Genomic DNA, 19777 nt, shown 5'->3' with positions numbered 1-19777 from the left:
TGGTCCTTTAAGATTCGGCAGTCCCATGTAAGCTCTTCAATACTGAATGTGCGTATTGCCAAATACTGTTGCATGTCTTCAAGCTTTTGTTGGCAATCCTGGAGCTCTTCTTCTTTGTGGATTAGAGTGAGTCAAGCTTGTGCCAACTCCTCCGTCCGCTGAGCATGTGTGGAGGTCAAGTAGTCATAGGAGGTCTATAGGATTGTTGTAGATTGTACTGCTGATATCAGCTGTATTTGGCTTTGGTGGAGGTTGGACGTCACACCCCTCACTGCCTTCTCTTGAGCTTAGAGAGCTTGGTTAATGCGTACTTCTTCAACCTCTTTCTCATCTATTTGCACCCGAAGTGCCCTGACCTCTATGGCGATTCTATGGAATTGGTCTTCGATTGTTGGATGTAGGTGGCCATACAAGTTTCAAGGACTAGGCCCCATCAATGGTTGTGTAGGCCGGTGGTGTTAGAGTGATAAGAATGAAGAAAGTCCCTGATGTATGTGGTTATTGTAGGACTATCCTCCAAGAATTTTAGGCTCTCATATAAACTACCCAGACTCCTTTTCTCTAAGAAAGATGTGTTGGAAAGAGCATAAGTCGATGTAGGTGGCCATACAAGTTCCAAGGACTGAAACCCTGTTGGAAGGCTGAAAGGAAAGCAAAGAGTGGACACAAACTCAGAATACTTGCATTACTTGCTTGTAGAATGAAGAAGAGTGAGGTCCTTAAGTAGGCACCTCATACATGCTCACTGACATCACTGATGACTTCAGAGCTCCACAATCATCTCCTCAATCTGCTCCTAGATTCTCTCAATCATCCTATGTGGCTCTCCACCACCTAACTGTGCTTGTGGGCACCTAATTGTGCCTCTAGCACTCACACATAGAAACATAAGGTGTGCCTGAGGCATACATCTTGAGATATCCCAACAAACCCCCCCTCAAGGGAATGCCTCAAGCTATGTCAAGGATACATCTAGTCTCATAGTTTCTCATGCCATCTCATGGTGGTCAAGGATAAATCTATGGCTAGGTTCTCATGCTAGCAAGGGTTCCCTTGGGTGTAAGGTAAACAAAAAGGGATACAAAAAGACCTTCCAATGGTTATCTTCCCTGCATGTACATGCACACAATGTCTGCAGGAGGTACCATGGAGCAAAACATACACATGGCCTACATCATATGGTGACCAGAGGTGTTTACAAAACACACAAAACACAATAATTTATTTCATTTTGGAGGACTATCCAGGCTGAGTACCTTGACATAAAAAGAGAGATCTGGAGCAATGATGTATAGTGTTAAGAAATTTCGACACTATCTATTGGCAAATGATTTTGTCTTCTACACCGACCATCAAGCAAAGGCTTCTCTTTCTGTGGTATAGTTGATCTCCGCATCATTGAGTTGTCGACTGACAAAGCAGAATGGGTAGTCTTTCTTATGTTCACTAGGTTGACAAAGCTTACTCTCAATTGCATACTTGGATCCATCAGTATGAACATGAAAATCAATATCCCAATTGGGAGATATAAGGATGGGTGTTGTGATTAGGCACCACTTTAAAAACTCAAAGGCTTGGTCGCACTCTTCTGTCCATAATAATTCCACTAATAATTTATAAAGTGGTCTGGCTATCATGGCATACTGCAAGATAAATCTTCTATAATAGCTGCAACATGTCCCATAAAGACCTGTACACCTTTGAAATTTATAGAAGGCAATTCTATGATGATTTTGATTTTGTCCACGTCAGTTGCAATCCCATGTTGAGAAACGATGTGTCCCAAAACAACTCCGTGGGTGACCATGAACTGGCATTTTGTTGGATTTAGGGAGATGCCATACTCCCTATATTTTATTAGAACTACTTCAAGACATTTGAAGTGGTCTTTTTTGTTCGATTGGATGCACAAATCATCCAAGAACACCTGTAGAAACTTATTCAAAAATGATTTGAAAGCTGTGAACGTGACTCTCTGGGATGTGGCCGGGAATTACAAAGGCCGAATGGCATGATATTACAGGCAAATATACCCCATTTTGTAGCAAATGCTATTTTTGATTGGTCTGTAGGAGCAATTTGCACTTGGTTATAGCCACTGAAGCCATCCAAGAAGCTATATATCTCGGAACCTGCCACCTTTTCCAACACTATTTCTGTTAAGGGTAGGGGATAGTGATCCCTGGTTGTGGTGGCATTCACATTCTTTAAGTTAACGCATATTCTTAGCTTCTTGTTGCGTTTAGACACGATGATGATGAGTGAAACCCTATCAGTGTACTCTATCTCATAGATGAATCTGGCATCTAAGAGTTTTTTCGGTTCGTCATAAACCATGGTGCCATATTTTGGATTTGTTCGATAAGGTGCACATACGTTAGGGTGGGCACCTTCCCTTATAGGTATCGTATGTACTGCCACTTCTTGTGAAATTCCTTTCATTTTCTTGTATGATCATGCTAAGGAGTCTCGGTATTCCATTAAGAGTGCTTTGAGCTTGATTTCATCTTGTTGTGTAAGCCGTTTCCCAATGACAATTGTTAAAGAAATTAATTTCCTTCACTTTAAGTTCAAGATTCCCATCATCACGATGGGCGCTTGGCCATGTGTTGTGGGAAGGACTCAAAGAAATTTTTTGAATTTCAGGAGGGGAATCGGGATAGAGAATTGTCAGAGGCATTGGTCGGAGCGTAGTTGCATGCAGATTTGACGAGAGGTGGAACGGGTGTCTATGCCACAAGTACAGGTGTTGATGTAGTGTTAGCGGAGTTAGAGATGTGTTAGTATTGTAGGGACCGTCGTGTTAATCATGTGTCTAAGATTGTTCCACGTGAGTAGGAAAATGTGCCGATGCAGACAGATCGTCAATAGGTCACAGCGAAAATTTATGAGTGAATTGGTACGAAAAGGGACCCACACGGGAGTGCAAATTAACGAGTACTAGGAATACCAAAATGGTGTGCAACAGACTGGAAAAATTTCCCGTAGTGTGGCATTTCCGTGTGTGAAACCATGGTTCAAACGAGGTCCAGTTTGGGTCTCAAATGGGTGAGTTATGATGTGTTGAAGTAGGGGTAAAATGTCGTCTTTTTTATTTTTGGGGGGACTGGTCCTTGGCCTTAAGCCTAGTGTGAATGGACTTTAGTGGGGTAACCGAACTAGGGTTGGTTAGTCTAACTGGCCAATTATCCTAACTATCCAATTATTATAACCGTTAGTTAGAGTAACTAGGTTAATTTCACTTAGTCAATTTAGTTAGCCTAATTGAACACTTAGTTTGACTGACCAGTTACTTCACCTAACTTAACTATAGTTTACCTAACTAACTAAGAGTAGCTAACCTACAGCTACACTAACCTGGGGATAGTAAAATTAACCTAATCTAACCAACCAAATAGTAACTAAATAGAGTTAGTAAAACCTAACCTTGTTTAATACTAATCTAGCCTAACTTACTAACCTAACCTATATACCTAACTTAACCTAGGTTAGTGTTATGGTTATGTAACTTTTAGGGTTAGTTTTTTTCCCCAAAAAAAGAAGGGATGGGCGTCGTGCGACGGTGGCGGGACGGGGTCTGTGAGGGGGTGGAGTCAAGGGGGTGGGGAGGGAGGTGTGGAGAGGAGGTGGAGAGGTGGAAAGGAGGCTGAAGCAGGTGGAGGGGGGACGTAGGCGAGGTGGGCGCGTCGCCACTGCGGCTGCCTTGCACAGAGCAAGGGCTTTAGGCCCTGAGCCCTTAGTAGAGATTGTTAGGGTGAGGAGGGCGGGCAGGGGGGATGGTGGAAAAGGGGAGGGGGGTGTGGAGGTGGGGGGGAGAGAGGGGGGGGGAAAGGGAGGGGAGAGGGGGGGGGATGGGGATGGGGAACGAAGGGGGGGGGGAAGGGAGGAGGGGGGGTGGAAGGAGGGGGGAAAAGGGAGAAGGGGGGGGGGGAGGGAAAGGGAAGGGAGAGGGTTGGAGGGGGTGGAGGGGAGATGGAGGGGTGGTGGACGGGGGGCAGGAGTGGAGGGGGGAAAGGAAGGGGGGGTGGAGGGAGGGAAGGCAGGGTGGGGAAGGTGGGGGAGGACGGGGTTGGGGAGGAGGAGGGGGGGGGGGAGGGATGGAGGGGGTGAAGGGGGGGGGTGGGGAAGAAGGGGGAAGAGGAGGGAGGTGGAGGTGGCGACGGGGGTGGTGGTGGAGAGGGAAGGGGTGTGGAGATGAAGAGGGGGATGGTGGTGGAAACTTTGACAGAAATTCAAAGGAAGAAGAAGATGGTCCCCTGCAATACTTTCAAAGTTTTTCTCGATGTAACAGTATTGTTGAGGACGAATGGACAGTGGGTGGATGGCTAGGTTATCGTTGCGAGAAGGACTCGAAATAACTCACCGTGTGAGGATGGGAGTAGGGTGGTGGCCAATGGAGAGGGGGAAGGGTTTTGCGTAAGGCTCGAAATTGGAAAGAGGATGGAGGCTAGATGTGAAAGAAGAAGAATGAGGGGTGGAGTGGGTTTTTATGCTAAACATCTTTTGGTATGGCTATTGCGAGGCATAAGCACACATCTCTTGCTGCATTGAATCCTTGGAGGTAAGTGATGAAATGTTCAAAGTTAAGACCTCTACGCATTCGTGTCCATTACCTAGCCTGATTTATTCTTCAAGTGGCTTTTTTTTAAGAAATAAAGAAAATTTCTTAAGGTAGTAACCTAAGATTGATGCTTGGAGTACGTATGTTTGGCTAGAGTTGGAAAAAAATTTCTCTCTCCTTGCCCTTGAGTGTTATGTTCGTGAAAGTTCATAGTAGTTTATTTTTTACACATACTTGCGTATGTTTACTCGTTACTTGGGACGCTAGTCTCCCCGATAGTGGTGCCAAATATTAGCTCTTTTCCACAACTTTCGCATAAAGAGCAGGGTTTTATTAGTATGCAGGGTTCTGAGGCTTTTTGTCACCTACAGATATTTCGGTGTTGTCATTTGTAGTATGAGTGTAGCTTAGGACCTCAAGTCGTATTCCCATGAGAGACATAGGCTTAAGTATGGTAAGCAAACATAGTGCATGCATGTGTGAAAGGGATGTGCATCATCATTATTGGGGGAATGAAGGCTTTCGCCTTCATTGAGGACTGAAGGGTTTAGGAGGAGTTTCAGGGTTAAAGGGAGGTTCAGGGTTTAGTAGAAGGTTCCAAGGTTCAGAGAGAGGTTTCAGAGTTTAGAAGAGGTTTAAGGGTTAAAAGGAGGATCCAAGGTTCATGGTAGAGTACATGGTGGAGAACTCGTCTCCCTCGTAGATCATGGAGGTTAAGGGTTGAGGGACTAAGGGTTTAGGGGAGGCATAGGAGTGGGAGAGGAAGAAGGTGTAAGAGCATGGGGGGAGGAGAGAGAGGAGAAGGGAGGAGAGAGGAGGGAGGAGGAGGAGGAGGAGAAGGAGGAAGTAGGAGAAGGAAGGAGAAGGAGAGGGAGAGAAGAGGAGAGAGAGAGGATGGGTTGCAAGGTTGGAGAAGAGGGGAGAAGGAGTTGCAAGGTTAGGACATGCTTTTGGACATGGAGTGCAAGGTAGACACTTGGAGACAATTGCTTGGAATACCAAAGTAGAACTCAACACAATGCCCCAAAGAGTGTGGGCTTCATTCCATTATGGGGTATTTATAATAGTTGGAGAGCTTCTCTCTCTGCATGTAGGAATTGTAAGACATTCTCTCTCTACATGTAGAACTTGCATATAGAAGTTGCATGTAGAATTCGCATGTTGATGAAGCTAGCACGTCAATCACTTGGACAAAGTCATTGTGGGAAGAATTGTAGGATTCACACCCTTGAGGAGCCAGATTCATGATTTGGTTACATGTAAGCCTGGCATTAGAAGTGGACTGCGCATCCAAGAGGCCATCATCTATGGGGGAGGAGTTTTTCCTCTCTAGTTGTTCTCAACTGACTCTACCCTAGCATTTGTGGAGCAGAGCTCTATTTTTCTCAGCCCGAATTTGGTGCATCTCTTTCCTTGGTACCAGGGTTTCACAGTAGAGGATATGGACACGACCCACCATGTGCCCTGTTTCCCGGTGGTGCTCTATTTCTTGTGGCTCTCGAGGAATACAAGGCCATTCCACCCTCCATTGGACGTGCCTTTGGCACGATGTTGGAGTTCGTGCCAGATGTAAGGAAGAATGAAACGGTCGAGAGGAATAGAAGACGAAATAGTTAAGGGAATAAAATAGTGGAGGCTTAAGTTTGTAGCGCGACTACACTATCAAGGTGAGAGCAACCGCGCGATGGTTGGCCGAAATTTTGATTAATTCAAGAAGGCAATACTACATTTGCATGGTAATGAGTGATTAGAGGTGGTAGCATCTGAGATTCCCAGCCACGTCTATGGTGGCGGCTAAGACCCACCAGACTGGCAGCTAATTACCAACCACCATAGTGGCCCACAATTACTTAGCTTCCAGTTACTACCACCAGGCTTGCGTGCATGCTTACTACGAGTGCAATAAATTACCAGTCATCGGGCTTGCATGCTCAGAAGAGTACTAGAGTGCATGATGGTAATGATAGTGATTATAGGTGATTAGGCTTCATGATTTACTTTCAGTTACCACCACTGGGCTTGCATGCATGCTTACTACGAGTGCAATAAATTACCAGTCATCGGGCTTGCATGTCCAGGAGAGTACTAGAGTGCATGATGGTAATGAGTGATTAGAGTTGATTAGGCTTCATGATTTACTTTTGTGAGAATTACTGCCCGGTAGCGACGGGTCTCTTCAGCCACGTCTCTCTGGCTACGATTCCATCGGGCTGGCAGTTAAAATTATCAGCTACTACAGTGGCTTGCTCACCCACCACCGGACTTAAGCATGCACGATCACCACGAGTACAGTAAAAATTACCAGTCACCGGGCTCGCATGCCTAGTAGAGTATTAGAGTGCATGTTAATGAGTGATTAGAGATGATTAGGCTTCATGATTTACTTTTGTGAGAATTATTGTCCGGTGGTGGTAGCTCTCATCAGCCACGTCTGTCGTGGGCTACAATTCCATCGGGTTGGTAGTTAAAATTACCAGCCACCGCTCACCCACTACTGGGCTTAAGCATACATGATCACTACGAGTGCAGTAAAAATTACTACTCACCGGGCTCGCATACTTAGTAGAATACTAGAGTGCATGATAATGAGTGATTAGAGGTGATTAGGCTTTATGATTTACTTTTGTGGGAATCACGGCCCGGTGGTGGTGGCTCTCATCAGCCACATCTATCATGGTTATGATTCCACCGGGATGACAGTTAATTACCAGCCACCGCAGTGGTCTGCTCACCCATCATATGGCGTCTGCTTCATGATTACCAGTCCGTCTGGGGTGGCACCTAAGATTCCACCACGGTGGCCTGTAATTAATATGGATGGAACACGGGCTCCCGCCACCATAGTGGCTCAAACTTTATAATATATAAGATCCGTGGCATTTGGTATTTTACTACGTTGCTCTCATCTACCCTTGCTCTGCTACTTTGCTCCGCACCCCTCCTCCAGCTCTTTTTCGCCTCTGCTCTACTTTGCTCCATGCTCCCTCTCGTCACTCATCTACTCTCCTGTTCATCTGTTACTCACCCACTCATCTTCACCATGCCTACTACCACCCCTCCTCAATGCTCTGTGATCCCGATGCTATCTGCCTTCTCATATAAGATGATCGCGTTGCACTCACCTGGAGTAGAAATGTTGACGCTATTGGAGATCCTTCGTTCCCACAGTCGATTCCTCCCATATCTGCATGTCACCACCTTAGATGACATGCTCACCTCTGACCTCTTTATGGCTGTGTTGCATGGGTTCCCCCTAGACGTCGACGAAGGTCTCAGTATTTTAGAACATGCATGTAGGAATCGCATGTAAGACTTGCATGTAGAACATGCATGTAGTAGTTGCAAGTAGAACTTGCATGTTGAGGATTCCTAGCCTTATGCAAGTACAAGCGGAGCTTTGCCACTACTCTACACACACATTATGTGCTACCTAAGTCCATGTTGGCATAGAGACAATAGAGCCATTTTGTCTGAGCCGCCTAATCACTTATCATCGTGCATTCTTTTACCGTAGCTTTGTCACTTGTCACTGGGCACCGTGCCCATGCGGATCATTAAAATTGAAGTTTGGCTTGGAGAGACCACCGTGTTGGTTCTTTGCATAATAATGACGCAATCTATCATTTTGAACACCGCCACAACACAATCAGTGGCCTGACCACCTGTCATCGTGCAGCCTTTTACTACCACAGCTTTATCCATGTAAATCATAGGTTGGCTTGGAGACACCACCGCACTGGTTAATCTATTTATTATGAACACCGCATAGCTCAACACACGACAGCTCTATACTACATCGTGCATCTCTCCACTGCTTCGCACAACGCAGTCTCTGGCACCGGTTCTTGGAGTTATATAATTGTGTACAAAAGAAAATGTATTTCCTTGTGCAACCAAGCAAAATGTAATTAACGATATGGTTCTTCAAGGGTCCCCTTTAGGAGAAAGGGCCATATCGACATGCCATTTCTGTCCAGTGACATCTTGGATATTATATAATGCATGTCGATATGGCCCTTACTCCTAGAGGGGACCCCTTAAGGGCCATAACGTCAATTGCATTTTCTGAAAGTTTAATTGTGTTTTTCTAGATGTATCTCTAAGAAACCACAATGGTGGATCGTTGGACCTATGTTCGCGCTATTTTGATCATAAACCAAGAAAATTGTAGTCTTGTTTTACTGGTATTTTAGTCCTTGTTGCAGTAAATATAAATGAGGACAAAAGTATAATTCATCGAGTGAAAATTGAGAAAAAGTGATTACAATATACATCTACATCCAATAACAGGTTATATAAAAATTAACAACTTATACCATGCAGAAATTGAACAGAGGATCTTACATTTATAAAAACTCGACAATCGTTGAGAGCCTTAAAGGCCAAATGATTACAGCTAGCAATCATAACCATTCAAATATTAAAGTTAACAACAGTGCATAGAGCCTTAAATTGAACAAAAAGAGATTATATAAATGTAATAAAAACTCAGCAATTGTTGAGAGTCTTAGAGACCAAAACATTACATCCAGTGAGCCAAAAGATTGTTGAGAGCCTTAGAGGCCAAAAGATTACATCCAGCCATTGCTGAGTGGTTATGAGCCTCGTCTGAGCAAGAGAAAATTTGTACAGCTCAGTATTTCTACTAGTCTAGCTTGTTGCATTAAAGTTTTTCAGGGACTTGTTGCTTGTCCTATGGAGAGAGTAAACCTTGACGGTAGTGGGAGTTGGGGGTGCTGCCATTGACCCCTCCTTGATAGACCAAAGGTCCCCCACCAAGCTTAGACCCTCCAAGGTGAAAGCTAAAACTCTCTGCTGCGAAGAAAGGGAAAGAAAGCGAAGAGGAAAGAAAGAAGACCAAAAAAGACCCCAAGGCCCAAGTTGCTCCAAGCTCTGAAAGGGCCGACTAAAAACCAAGAAGGGCCTGAAGGAGGAGCTGAGAAGAAAGAAAGAAAGAAAGAAAGTTTATTAAAGTCTTCGGAAGACCGATGGGTCTATGAGACTGTGAAAATCCTGATACAACGAGTTGTGGTAGTGGAGCTACTAAACGAGCGTCCATACCAATGCAAAATGCAAAATGCCAAAAATGCAGAATGGCAGTACTAAGTCCTAAGTACAACATAGTCATGTCGGTTGTCGACTAAACATCAATCTCAGCATCATCATCAATATCATCATCATCCCCAGCAACAGCAAGATATCAGGATGGATGAGGCAGTGGAGGCATGAAGTCGGCAATAGAGTGCTGTCGGCTACTCAGAGGTGCAGTCCTGGCACGTCTCTTGGTCGTAGCTCTACGTCTAACCAGGGCTACTGTGACCCCCGTCGGTCGGGCTCCAACTCTAAACAAGGAGGGGATGTCTCCAAGTGTGATCTGTGAGTCGACCCTCTGGCTGAGCTGTCGGGTCACAGGCTCCGGGTCACGGTCATGTCGAGGCCTTGTCTCGTTGGGGTCCATGTGATCTAGCTGAAAGAACTCCGTGATAGAGCTCTGAGAGGGATCAACCGAGGAAGAAGTCTGCTCCTGTCTCCGTGCTCGGAGTATCCTCTCGCGGTGTCTAAGTGCCTCATGAATGAAACCTGCCAAACACCGCTGGTCTGGGTAGGAGAGGAAATGGGCTAAAATCCCATAACTATCTCTGAAGAGGCAGTGGAAACGTCCTCAGATCTCATAGTACACAGGACACCTGAAGATGAAATGCTCCTCTGTCTCAACCTCCTGTATGTCACATATTGTGCATATGCGCCGCTCCCTGTTGGGTAGTCGCTCTGCTCTGCCGCTCTCGATGCGAAGTCTGTGCGAAGAGACCCGGAACTGCCCAAGAGAGATCCTCATCGAGTGGGGTAGGTGAATCTGTGTGTATCCTGGTGGGTCAATGAAACCCTCCGCTGTGATATGTAAGAAGTGATCTCTGTAGAAGCTAAGCTTCATTGGGAGTTCACTCGGTTCCAACCAGGTCCAAAAAGTGCAACCTTCAGTGCCTGCCAAGAAAGGCCAAAAATAGCCCAAGCTCCACCAATTATCCCAGACCAAGAAGCCTCTAAAACTCGCACCAAATGCAGCTAGAGAGCTGCTCCAAAGCAGTTCAAAACACTAGATAGATAGATAGATAGATATATATTAACGTCTCTAAAAGGCCAAACGGCCTATGAGACTATAACAGTTGATACATCTGCTAGTGTTGTCTCATCAAAGAGAACAATAAAATAAATAAGCTGAAGGCTGAGAGCTACTAAAGGTACTTACAGTCAGAGGGACTGCAAGTGACCCAAAACTAATGAAATACCAAGCAAGTATTTACTAAAAGTACCAATTGATCAGCATAGGCAGAAAGCTAATCAATAAAAGGGTTGCACTAGAGAAAGTGAGCAGTTTGGACTGAAGGGCAGATCCCAAACTGGAATTCGAACTGCGAGCCCAGCGAGCGAAATGCTCCAGACCAGACCAAATCGACGCCACTTCAGAGAACAACCTTTGAGATGCTGAGTGGGAACCTTGAGGAGACGCGAACTGATGCAAGGAAGCTTGAGAGCTGCTGGCTGGAGTCTTGACAGCCTCAACCCAGCTTGAAGCTCTCAAATGATCCACCAAGAAGGGAAGCTCCCTCGCTAGGCGATGAACTGATAACCTGGCATACGGAACTGCTCCAAACCAGCCCAAAATCGCACTACAGGAGCTGCTGATAAAAAAAGAACCTGCTGGAGTTCCTCCCACTGGCTAGGGGCTGGTGCAACAGCCAGGAAGGGCTGCTGGAAGGAGCCCACGAGACCAAGGGCCAGTTGGAGAGAGGGTGCCTGGTTGAGTTCTAGCACCGTGACTGCTCCAAAATGCGAGGGGAAGTCAGGAAATCAGAAAACGAGCTGTAGGAGAAGCTAAAGGTTTGAAAGGAATGGTGGAGGGGAAGGAAAATGGAAGCAGTGGATGATATATTAGCCCACAAGATCACTACTTAAACCAATCCTACTTAATGTATGCACAAAAGCATGTATACACCCAGGGTTGAAATCTTGAAATAGATAGCAAGATATTGCAACCAAATGTCAATAGATATGTCCACAAATAGAACCAAACTGAAAAGTGAACTCATATCCTACACCCTGTGGACAGCAGCATGTTGCTCCACCCGTGCTAGATTTGAGGACTCCTCAAGCGTTGGCAATACTCATGCTCTCTCCTTTTGCTGTGTGCTTCCAAGTGACGTCTTCCCAAGATGCCTTTGTAAGTTTACTTTCTGCTCTAGTATTCTGCTCATGAGCTAAGGGCTTCTGGAACTACTTTTACTGATGCCTTCGCTGCACCCTGCTGTGCTCTAGTGCTTGGATGCACTTCTATAGGGCTGGTGTGCAATACTTATGCCACTCCATGAGGGGGGTCTCTATACAGGGCTGAATGCCCTCCTAAATCAGCTGACTGGCTAATTAGCTGGGCCAACCCAGTCTGTCCATCTGGCTGACCATAAGGCCCACTGCCCTCAAGGGTGGGTCATAATCAAACTCAAGAATGATTCTTATGTGCTGTGCATGTGGCAGCCCCTCTGTCCCTCATCATCCACCTTAACCTCCTACCGTGCCACTCCCCCATTCTTTGCTCATTTGGGGGCTTACATGTGGCGAGTTGCCTAACTCTTCAACAGTTGTAGGAGAAAACAGTGGAGAATTCCTGTTGCCAAAAAGTCTCATGTCCTTGGAAACTTCAGGTCTTTCAAAAACTCTCAAAAAAATAGTGTCAGGAACTGATTGACTGGGGTTTGTGTTTTTTTTCATAGTTCTACCACGTTTCTTTTTGTATCACCTTTGTTTCCTTAAAAGCAAGTTAAAGTCGGTTTATAATAGTTCCCCTTGCATGCACTTTCCTTAAAAATTCATATGATTGGAATATTGGATCGTCATCCACTTCTCCTATTTCCTTTCTTTGGGTTTGAGTAGTATGCCATTTTTATGTATTAAATAACCATGTATGCCACTGACCATGATGCATGTTTATGAGACGAATTGCAGTTGAAGAGTCAACTTCGTATGGAGTACTTCCACTTATCATCTTTCACCTTGGCATTGTTCATGTGGTCATTCACACAATATTATTCTCTGATGAAACTTTATGATAGTCAAAAGTACTACAAATTCACGTCAGGTCTTTGGAGACTGTTTGCTGAAGGTGCTGTTTTTTAGTGTGATTTATGGCAGCCCACTTTTCACGAGTCACACATATTTAGCCCTGTGCAATCAGTGCTATGTTCCATCTTCTTGCTTTTGATCAAGTCAGTTAATGAGAAAGACCTTCCAACATCTTTGCATGCAATAGACCATTTGTAACAACTATGCCTCCACCTATAGGCATAAATGTTCTGTCTCCATTGCACACAAGTTTCCTTATGTCTGACCCTTCAATGTCTGTAACCTGAAGAGTTTGTGTGTGACAGCGAGGCAGAAGAAAAATCAGCAAACCGAGGATATTGTTAGATTCAGTTAAAATCTCAATATAACACTATATCTTCTCATTTTGTCTTCTGAGTGAACGAACAAAGTCACAATATCTAATGGTTCTTACTACACGGATAATACCAACAGGATATTATACTTGAAGGCATCAAAAGCAAGGACAGAAAAACTTTTCATGACCATCTCTTTTTTTTTAATTGCAAAAAAAAAAGACTCATATTATTTATGTTGCAAGTATCTACTAACCTTTCCTCCAGCTTCCAGAACACATATCACACCGGATGCATGATCCCAAATCTGATAAAGAAACACAGTATGCCAAAATTTGTGGAGACCTCTCTGCTATTATTTTTCTTTTGATGGACTTAAAGTATGAATACAGATTTCTTTACAAACCTTGTGAAAGAAACCACAAGCACAAAGCATAAAATTTTCCATGGAGAGCTTAACGTAGCTGGTACATCTAGAGATGGTGTATAAACAAAGGCATGGCCTTACTTACAAGATTGAATGCAGAAGCCAAGTTCCTAAGAACTTGAACAGGATAGCAGAAGTCACGGAAGTCTAGGCCTGGAGTCTCTGCTTTATTTTATTCATTTATATGTTTTATTCTCTCATAATGTTACAAAGGAGAGGAAAAAGAGGCACCAAATCAGAGGTGGAAGCAAGCAAGGTATCATCAAACTTGCCCTACTTGCTAAAATAAACTCCATCAATTTGGAGGATCGCTCGCTGGCCTCTCTTGTTCTAAGAATTTGACTTTGAGATATCATTCCATGCCCTCAGCTCCCATAATGCTTTCCCATATGTGGTCCCTTTCTGTCATCTGACTGGCACTCTTCCCCATGTCCTTTGGATGTATAATAGAATCATAAGAAGATGTATATATCTCCATGTCCTTTGGCACTCTTCCCCATGTCCTTTGGATGTATATATGGAAGCATAATAGAATCTTCTAAATACATCTTCCTAGATGAATTCACAAACTCATCCTCTAAAACCAGAACAGACGGTGCAGATTCAACCCTCGTGGCAGTCCTCCAAATACAGCATTTTACTTTTCTTTCCTTGCTCATTGCTCCCCTTGCAGGCCTCCCAGTCTTAGATCTCTTTATGTGCAGATAAGCTGGCTTCTTTACTGGCTTTGTATTTCTTTTTACTTGGCAATGTTTATTGATTTAGTGACAGTTAAATTGATTGATGTCTCTACCTATCACCAAAGTGTTTATTGGGATGGGGTGGGACCACCTGTACCTTGGGTTTGGCTTCCACCATACTTTGAGAAGTTCTTATCCCAGTTTGCTCAGCTTTAATTAAAAAAATGTGCACTATAGGACGCTGCACCCCTGATTTACATTTGAGAAAACTGAGTTCTTCAACCTTGCACACCCTCCTACACGTACCCTCAAAAAGAAGTGACCAAATGGTGTGGAAAACAGATTCTAAACAGCTAGGACAGATACAAAGGGTACTGGTTTGGTCACTTGTGTGATTTTCAATTGATTTGACTGCTCCACCACCTCGTATAGTAGAGCCTGAGAAGTGCTTGAGAATTAGCAACCCAGCACCCTAGAAAGACATAAGCAGAAACACATCATGGGATATTTTAGCAATGGCAAAATTTTAAGTTGATGTTACCCTTGTACTGATTATCAGGGTGGGGCTCTAGCAAGTAGCCCAAGTGATTCTTGGAGAGCAAGGTGGATAGGATTTAATGACACATACAACCATGCGGTCAAAGGCAAGGTTGTCTGACATTCCCACTCATGGGAATTTCCCATGTTCAACCAATTGGGTTGGGGCTGGAATTCAGCCACTTCATGAGCTGCGTTCGGCTTCACAAAAACCAAGGCCTTGAAGCCACTATTGCTTATGTGCCTCAAGACACCGTCCTTCAACATCTCTAGGGATTGAGAAGATCATAAAGAATATCTTCGATTAGCACAAGGAAAGAGGCAGAGGATTGGTGATGGTTCAATGATGTATCCATTGTGATTGTTTCTTACTTTTGTTTCATCTCCTCCAAAATGCTTCATGTGAGTTAGCTGAGATAGATCTTTGGCTGAGCAATTTCACTCTAAATGTGAGTGAGGAAGCCAAAATTTGAGTATCAAATTGGTTTTACTGCAACAAGCTTGGACATTTTGCTGAGGCAATAAAGTGCTTGAAGCATGAAAAAACTTTAGATTTGGATTTCAATGTGAAAATCCAAGTGTACCTGGTGAAATCATCAATAAAAGTGACAAAATAGTAGAAGGAGGTGGTTGCCAAGAGAAGGCGGCCACCTAATCAATGGGTTGTGCCTCAAAAAGTACAACACATAACAAGAAGAGGTACATGGTTTGGTACGTCCATTCCCTTTGAACCCTTCTTCATGCTGCCATACCCTACCAAACCCACCTTGCTCCCATTCCAACCTCCCACTAAAAAATGTTCCACCTTTAAGGTTTGTTCTCACCATTGGCTTAAAGAGTCCAATTTTGACATTTGACACAAAAGTTATTTCCCTACTAATCATGCTCGTCAATGACCTTGACATTAAATCCCTTTGGCCATATACATAAAGTGCAATACAAATTATTACAATTGTCGGTCTTCTAAAGGGCAAACGTCAATTGACCCTTCTAAGGTCATGTTACCTCAGCTTGAGCATAACACACGTGAAAACCCAATGGATCCTCCGCACCCTAGTCAGGATCCTAAGAGAGCCCCGCCAGATCCTTTGGGCTAAGGGACAGCTCCATAAGTAGTGACCTATCATCTCCAGATCACCTATCAGAAACAATGATAGGTCCCATCGAGCAAAGGCTGGGCCAGAGCTAGGCCCAGAATCTAATAATGACCTTAGTGGAAATCTATGTTGCTTCTCCCGGTGGCACTCTCTAGATGGGCTCCACGCTAAGGCCTCCAACTATTGTCATCTACCAATTCAAGTGGTGTATGAGAAGAATGCCTATCCTATCTGAGCTCCCCATCGTGGATGGGCAAAACCACTTCTCAAGATCACACCGAATCTCTTGTAGCAGGCACCATTAGAGAGAACTCATCTCTGCGTGGGGTTGCCACAATCACCATTGAAAGAACTCGTCTCAGCGTGGGGTTGGGGATCAGTGACCCAACTCTTCCCTCTTCTCCCAACCACTTGGATACTCTACGCTGGGTAGTGACCCAGCTCTTCTCCCAACCACTCTAATATTGTGCCACTCCAAAGAGGTTAAGGCACCATTGTGTTGAGTGTCCAACTCAACTTTGGCAATAACAAACCTCCTTCGGAAATGTACAAGGATCAATGTACTCAACCCTAAAAAGAAAAGTGAGTGGCACCTTTGTTTTGGAGAAGTGGCCAAACATCAAGGGAGTTGCTCTGGTTCCAGAGCTGCCTTGATGCCAGGATGGTTGTATCAATCTCATCAGGCTTGCCTCAAGCATCCATCAGATGTGCCACTACTTGAAGCCGTTTGTTTGCTCGAGGGGGTGGCACTAGGCTCTGAGTGGCCAAGTCCACTATCCCACTATGCCCAATGTCATGGTCCAACATGTGTGCCTGTTGGTCACGCATCTTTGAATGCTAGATCAAGGGTTGGTGCTCAAACTCCTCCTTGCATTGTGGGCTGGTCCGGAGGAGGCCGGTGTAGAGGTGTTACGTATTTGGCTTGAATGATAGAATCAAAATGGAAGTCAAGGGTAAATATGCCAATAAGCTTGATGATGCAATAGCTCATATTTGGCTTGAATGATAGAATCAAAATGGAAGTTAGGGGTAAATATGCCGACACGCTTGATGATGCAATAGCAATTGCACTAAAATATGAGGATGGAAGGGCCAAAACAAGTGGTTTTGCACACCCTAGAACTCAGTATGTGTCCCCAAAGAAGCTGACTTTCCAAAGAAATTTCGTCAGGAAAGGTACAGTCAGCAAACCAATAATCAAACCAAGCATGGTAGGATAACTGTATGGCTGAAATGGTAATGTTAGGTAATTTTAGAGTGTGATGCAAAAATGCAGGAGAATTCCGAGGTTTGAGGACCTGCAGCTAGTGGGACCATCTCTCAAGTTAGAAACTACTTTATTATGTGTTTCTATTTCTAAAACTCTTAAGAATGAACCCAATAATATCCTATCTAAATCATTGCTATACAAGCATAACCTCAAATATAAAGCTGTAATTTAACATCACCTAAAACAAGTGCCTTTTTCCTATGCTAAGGAATTACCTGCAATCTCAAAATAACTGCAAACACCCAAAAACTGCACCTCAAACTTCAAATTTCAACCAAACTGAAATTAAAAATGAAATAGAGAGCTCCTTGGTTCCAAATTTCTCCTGCGCAGCCTCTACATTGCCTTTTCTTGCTTGATAACTCCGAAGTATATCAAATCTAAAAAACCTCAAAACAACCAACTATGCATCACCTTCTTCAGCATGAACCTTGTACCGAATACATTACTGCTCAAAGCCACATGTCCCACTGGAAATGCACATCATCAACTAGTTTGTCAGCGACGAACATCAACCTATGGCAGTGTCTTTTCAACCCTTCATTGCCAGGACCTATCACCGTAAGCCAAAAGACTTCATTCACCCAGTCCTATTAAGCTATGGATAGATGGGATCAAAGCTATAATGGCATTGTCCCAAGCGTCATCATCAACATGTGACGGATGGAAGATGATTGATGAACAAAAAGTTATGAATCTGTATATTCCAAACTTTGTTCATGTGCCACCCCTCAACCACGATTAAATGTAGGACCAGCTTGGTTAAAAGTTCTCCACTAACTAGGTACTAGCTCCTTCCGAAGATAAGCAATAGACTCATCTGTTTGATTGCCGTCAGACGTTGGCCTTGTAGTCTTCATGTGTACGGTTGCTGTGACACATCGTCTACCAACATCACTAATCCTCCACAATTCATGCAATCTTGACAGTAGGTTCAATGCTCGCCCTCATCTTCCCTTAGATAGCTCTAATTCAAAAGAGCACCCTTTAGGCTGCAAGTAGACCAATCGGCACAAATCTCCTTTCACCAACTTGACACTCCGATACCAATTGACAAAGACCAAAACAATTTCTTAAAGTAAGAGCTGACTTGCTATATTCTCCTCCCAGCTGTGCTCTGCAATGCTATCTCATGAGTTGAATAATTTTCCATGTTCCAATTATCGTGCAAAGCCCCCAATCTCCCTAGCCTAGAATGCCACATGTCCATTTTCAAAGCCTTCCTTAGATGCCTCCTTTACCCCTTGGAATACCTTTTACTCACTTGCCCCTTTGCACAATTTTACAAGTAGGAGCACCTAGGCCTTTGACCTTTAGACTCACGTAGTCATAAAAACAATGGGCCCACTTGCTATGGCACATAATGCAATTGGATAGGCTGAGTGCAAAGTGGCAGCATGACTAGATCGCTTTTCCCTTCCTTGCTTATCACGTCTCCCTTAAGAAAGAAAAGTAGAGCTGTTTCTTATTTTTCTCCTGTTCACTCCTTCCTAGCTCGTCACTCCTCCTTTTCCAAAGAAAATGGAGCTTTTTCCCCTTTTTCTCTTTTTCCCTCCCTTTTTTCCCTTTTCCTCCTCGCTCTCTTTGTTCATGCTATTGTGTCCCTCCTTGTTGCCTTCCTCTCCTAGCCTCCCCTCCCTGTTGTGTTTCCTTCCCTCCTCTTCTCCGCAGTTGTGTCCCCTCTTGCTTCCTATTCCCATTTGTGCCTCCACCCTTCTCGTCTACGTCTCCCACCTTCCTGTCTAGCCTTCTAGTCCCACTCCTCCTTGTGCACCTCCCTCTATCTGCACCCATTCCCGTGCATCTTTCTAACTGTGTCCCCTCTACAACGTCTGTTTGCATGAACCCCCTTCTTAGAGCACCCCCCTATTGACTAGCCTTTGTCCGAATTGATGACCAAACTTGATTCAAGATGATAACCGGAGTTGTCCAAGCTGATGACCAAACTTGGCCTAAGCGGGTGACTAGACTTCATGTGGTCCATACCGATGAACAACATAGTTTTGGTCCCAGAACTTTGTTGACGGATCTTAGTGATGCAACACATAGGAGCAACACAAAAATAGGTGGTCTTCCAACCTATCATGACGGAAGAGTGTGTCCATGAAGAGCTATTGGGCCCAACCGACCGATGGGACCCAAGTGATTGATGACGTTGAGGAGGACCAAGGATGAGGTACCTTGGATTCCCAAAGAGTCTGCACGTGGATGTTATCCTACACATGGAGGAGTTATGACGCCGCCAAGGAGTCAATGCACGTGCAAAAAAACAAAGCATCTCTAAAGACGGTGAAGTCTCCTAACGCAATGGCATAGTTAGGAGGCATCAAGGAAAGACCTATTAGATGATATCTTATCTCAACCTGCTTGAATATAAGAGTCCAAAGGATAGGGACATCTACCAATTGAGGGGAAGGAGAATAATGGATTTGAATAAAAAGATTGCTAATTGATCATGATAAGGTGAGGAAAGTAGGTGAAGAGAGAGAAGAAACAAAGGAGAGGGGGCCATCGTAGGGGATGGAGAGGAGACTCGTTCTTTTATAAATCCTTTTGGTCTTTGTTACTTAGTATCAGAGTGCCAGGCTCGTGAAAGGGGATCGTGAAAATTTTGTGCCGATTGGTCTACGCGTAGCCTGAAGGCTATTGTTTTGAATCAGAGCTATCTAAGGGAAGATGAAGACGAGCAAAACCTACTGTCAACATTGCATGAATTGTGGAGGATTAGTGAAGTTGGCAAACAATTTGTCATTGGAACCGTACACAGGAAGATTAC

General features: G+C 44.3%; 1 protein-coding gene across 4 annotated transcripts in view; it reads right to left on the bottom strand.

The window, feature by feature from the left end:
* Positions 1 to 12473: 12473 nt before the first annotated feature.
* Positions 12474 to 19777, bottom strand: part of LOC147888999 (Inositol monophosphatase family protein) — a 144233-nt gene continuing 136929 nt past the window's right edge. For 3 of the 4 annotated variants that reach the window (XM_087392703.1, XM_087392700.1, XM_087392702.1), the window contains 2 exons: positions 13247 to 13297; positions 12474 to 12959 (listed from right to left, as the gene is read on the bottom strand). In XM_087392703.1, the coding sequence (XP_087248829.1) occupies positions 12825 to 12959; positions 13247 to 13297 (186 nt within the window). In that variant the 3' untranslated portion in view covers positions 12474 to 12824. The remainder of the gene's footprint in view (positions 12960 to 13246; positions 13298 to 19777) is intronic. The other variant, XM_087392701.1, reaches the window with a different exon arrangement.

Source organism: Dipteris shenzhenensis, chromosome 21 (genome assembly GCF_047967505.1).
Source record: "Dipteris shenzhenensis isolate YYH24624 ecotype China chromosome 21, Dip_SZ_1.0, whole genome shotgun sequence".
NCBI classification, from domain to species: domain Eukaryota; kingdom Viridiplantae; phylum Streptophyta; class Polypodiopsida; order Gleicheniales; family Dipteridaceae; genus Dipteris; species Dipteris shenzhenensis.
Note: the sequence above shows the minus strand (reverse complement) of the source record. Positions and strands in the feature narration are given on the sequence as shown.